Source organism: Ostrinia furnacalis, unplaced genomic scaffold (assembly GCF_004193835.3).
Source record: "Ostrinia furnacalis isolate ACB-3 unplaced genomic scaffold, ASM419383v2 OfSCF0047, whole genome shotgun sequence".
In the NCBI taxonomy this organism is placed as follows: Eukaryota; Metazoa; Arthropoda; class Insecta; order Lepidoptera; family Crambidae; genus Ostrinia; species Ostrinia furnacalis.
This window is the reverse complement of record NW_021130286.1, coordinates 7,335-11,580: the sequence shown is the minus strand read 5'-3', so window position 1 is coordinate 11,580 and position 4,246 is coordinate 7,335. Positions and strand designations below refer to the sequence as shown.

At 33.8% G+C, this 4,246-nt stretch overlaps 1 protein-coding gene across 2 annotated transcripts; it reads right to left on the bottom strand.

Annotated features, from left to right (window-relative positions):
• Positions 1-1,212: 1,212 nt before the first annotated feature.
• LOC114351220 (uncharacterized) lies at positions 1,213-3,581 on the bottom strand. Of its 2 annotated transcripts, XM_028302453.1 has the most exons (7): positions 3,329-3,575; positions 2,653-2,713; positions 2,501-2,586; positions 2,139-2,282; positions 1,700-1,795; positions 1,561-1,620; positions 1,213-1,484 (listed from the first exon to the last, which is right to left on the bottom strand). In XM_028302453.1, the coding sequence occupies exons 1-7, from the start codon at positions 3,381-3,383 to the stop codon at positions 1,213-1,215; spliced, it is 774 nt and encodes a 257-aa protein (XP_028158254.1). In that variant the 5' UTR covers positions 3,384-3,575. The 2 variants fall into 2 exon arrangements, with proteins under 2 accessions (XP_028158254.1, XP_028158181.1); XM_028302380.1 differs by having other exon boundaries at positions 2,501-2,713; positions 3,329-3,581.
• Between the last annotated feature and the right edge of the window lie 665 nt (positions 3,582-4,246).

Genomic DNA, 4,246 nt, shown 5'->3' with positions numbered 1-4,246 from the left:
AATGTATAATAATCTACATTAAATTTTAACCATGGTATATTATTTACCTGCAAGGTAACCCATGTTTGTTGCAACAGTCCTGCTGAAAATTTGACTTGCCAATTTCACTTTCATTTTGTTCTTGGAAACCTTTTCTGGCAGGACGTGGTTTTCAGTTAATTTAGGGATCAACCTTACACCTTTGTAGCCAGGATTTTCTTTAAGGAGCAGTATTAGGTGCTCCCATTTTGCTACATGTTTGATATTATTTTCGTAATATTCCAAATTCTTGGTCAATAAATTGTTCCGTATGCACTTTAATAAATGTGGAGGGTCATACAAGGGTACCACCTCTTGGTCATTTATCAAAAATACATTTTCTTTAGGTTCCTGGCCTTTTTTTAAATATTCCCCACGTGCTTCTTGCAGTAATAGCTTTTATTGACTTTAATTGTATTTCTTAACTAGCGGCCGCCCGCGACTTCGTACGCGTGGATCCCGTTTTACCCCCTTCATCTATTTTACGCGGTTTAGATTTTTTCATACAAATGTTTTTTCCCGTTAACTCCCGTTCCCGTAGGAATTTTGCAATATCCTATTGTAACTAAGCTTTGAGTTTACTAAGGTACCTGCATGCCAAATTTCAAGCGTCTAACTTAAGCGGTTTAGATTTTACATACAAATGTTTTTTCCCGCTAACTCCCGTTCCCGTGGGAATTTTGCAATATCCTGTTGTAACTAGCTTTGGTGGAAACCGGGCCTAAGGCTGATAGTCGATCCCCTTTGCCAAGGGAGTGTGGCCGTGGGTCATGTTTGGTATATAAGAATATTAGGTACCTATTTCATGGGTAGTGTAGGGTAATGGTGGTAGGGTTAATACTGGGACGTGTAAAAGTGCTTTTTAAGAGCCTATATAAATGACTTTTTAGTTTTTTTCATATAACTCTTAACTTTCACAATTCGTATTCGTGCTAGGGAAGAAATGCCAAACTTTTGCGTATTTTCCTTTAAATAGAGATCTGAAATGTTGAATCTCCCATAGGATAATAAATTAATTCATATCATTTTTTTAAACGAGCCATAGACTATGAACCATAGAGCAATGATTCTCATCGACAAAAATATCGATAGTGTCTCAGCGCCATCAGCTGTTACACAAATGTCATTACCTCGTCCCCCTCAGGAAATGGCGAAATTTTTTTGTATGGAAATAAACGCGCGCTGCTACTCCTGTTATTTCTGCTCTCTGAGTTTTTTAGATTCTCTAAACTGCAGTAATGTCAATAGCTTTGATGTGCTAGGCAGTTTTTCCATTGCAGACAAAAGTGCTGGGTTTGATGTGATTTTTTTAGCTGCTTGTAGGCTGGCAGCTTGCTTCTTCATTTTGTTGCGACATTTGCTAAGTTTTATCCTGATTTTTAACAACTTCTGATGCAATTTTTTCTCTTCAGGAGTTGCTATTATATGCCTCTTGATACCAACTGAACTGTGTTTTCTGTGAAATTCTATAATAAAAGAATAAAAGGGTTAATATGAAATAAATAAATATAGAAATTCCAAAGTAATAAAAATTATAAATACCTTTATTGAATTCCGCAGCATTTTTTCTGGCTGGCACAGCTGGTTGAGTTACTACTGGATCTAAAAAAATATAGTAAGATAGTAACCATCCAATTAACTTCAATAGTTCAATAATAATGATAGAAAATGAAATTTTTACCTATATTTTCTTTCAATGTAGAGACATTCTTGATTTCATTAGTATCCACTGATGTTATTACTTCAACTGCTGTTTCTGGTGAATGCATCTGAAGACCTACAAGTTAATGGCTTGTTAATATTATTCTACACTGTAAGAACAACAAATATCTAATTCATTATCTAGAAACAACTTGCATTTTGTAATTAATATAATTACAAATCCATAAATAATATTGAGGAGATTTATAAACAGAAAAAATCTTTCACTGTTTAAAAGCTACATTCATCCCCAGTAACATAGGCAATCTTTTAACCCAATGTTTCCACTGGAACAGGTACCACGCAAGTGTAACCGCAGTGAGGCACTAGTCTTTCATAAGTAAAATGGGCACAACTTGTTTTCAGACTAGAAAAAAAAATGTATGTAGAATCAAAATTTAAACTGTCTTTTAAAATACCTGCTAAAGATGCAGAAGTAGATGGTATGGGTGAGGTAACGGTGGCAGGCATAGATATGGCTGAAGTTGTATTTGTTGGAAGATTTTGCAATTGTCGCATAGGCCTTCTTTCAACAAATGAAAATTTTGGAATAGTGGTGTGTCCTGAAACATAAAAAATTTACATAATGTAGATATAAATATAAAAACGTAATGATGTTTTAAGAAAATAAAACAAAACAATAAATTTTATTCTGAAAATCTTTTTCTTTCTAATAAATGGTGGTGAGTAGTGGTGACACACCATTGTGTTGCACACAAAGTGCCATCCTTATATTTAAACTAAGATAATAATATAAACAAAATGTTTGATAAAGACTAACCTGGCATATTAAGAGTAGGCATTGCTAATTTACTTAGCCGATTAAATCGGCAACAAAACTTTTGTTCAAAGTGCGAGTGACAGACACTGCGATGTTTATATATGTCTTCATTATCTAAGCCAATTATATCACCACCAATTGAGAAAACCCACTGATTGAAACGATCTCTATCCTTTGCTGGATTTGGGAATAAGTGTAACGTGCGATGTGAACCTGAAAAACAAAAAATAAATCATCAATAACCTTCATAACAATACTGTGCGGCCTGAAGTGACACATCCTTATGATTGTAAATACCACATGATGAAACAGGATGCACCATTTGGTTATTACTTGCCATTTTCTGAGTAAGTAGAAGGACAGAATTTAAACTGCTCAGTTTTATTATTTGTTTAATCAGTTCGACAAATACAATTTTAAATAGCGGTCTGAGCACTAAGCGAATGCTTCTATTACAGTGGCCAAAAACTCAATTACCTTAAATGAATGGAATTAGCATGTCATGGTCATTGGTCTTGTACTTTTTTTTGTTTTGTTATTATCCCAAAAAAGTTGACTTTACAGGTTAGATATACATAAGTACAAACAGCGAAACATCACTGTGACATAGTAGAATGAAATACAGCTTTTTGTACTAAATGTGCATACAAATTTAAGTCAACACTTAAATACTAATTCTAACTATTACTGAGTATCAGTGTTATACGCTGTGTTGGTCATAATAATTGGGCTTATCAGAATCAATTGAATAGAGAGGTTTGGATGAGTAGTTAAAGTTGGTTGGTTGTTTTGAGCATTATCATAAAGAAAAGTTTGGTCTATACTTACTTTCTGAATCGAAAGAACACCCAGGAACACAACACTTTTTTCTAGACATCGACATAATGCATAGAGTCCTGCCTCAATACAAAATAAACACTAAACGAGTCTGTCTCAATATCACAAGAATGGAGTCCTGTCTCAATACAAATTAATTACTAAACGAGTCTCTTTCTCAACACACAATCACAAGAATTCTATACAGCCGCACTAACTGGAGGAGAATACTCTCAACTCGACAGTAGACCTGAGCTCCGATTACCACAGATATGGATTAGAGTAGATACAGCAAGTTGCTAGTCAAAGCGTGCCATTCCGATATGTCCAAATGGACATACATGGTCGAGTGATGTTCATGTAATCCGATTACAACAATCGGATACGATGATTTTACGAGGACAGTAGTACGAACACGGTAGAGAGAAGAAATTATTTACGGATTGAAAATTGTAATTAACAGCAACGAGTAACAAATAACAAGTTAGATCAGTGATCGCGGAAGACAGAGTGCACTGTATAACGTCGAAATATACAAATCAAGAAGTTAGGTCAGTGATCGCAGTATACACTATTACTAGTCTATGTATACGGAAAAAAAACGTATTGGCAAAACTACGCATTTTTACATTTATTAAAAATAAAAAGCTTGAGTAAAATAGTCTTTATTTTATGAAAGTAGGTCATTTACTTACTAGGATATTTAAAAGTATGGAATTAAGTATGAATTACTAGTAGTACTATTTAACATAATGGAATAACGATCATTACTTTCATAAACATTAGGCACAACAAAAATATTATTTGCAAATTAATAATGTAGAATTGTAGAATAACGTCTACCGCTACATAATTATTTTAATCCACAGTCAGACTGGCTATAAATTTAACAAAATATCAGTTTTATCGGAATTAATTAATTTTTGAATC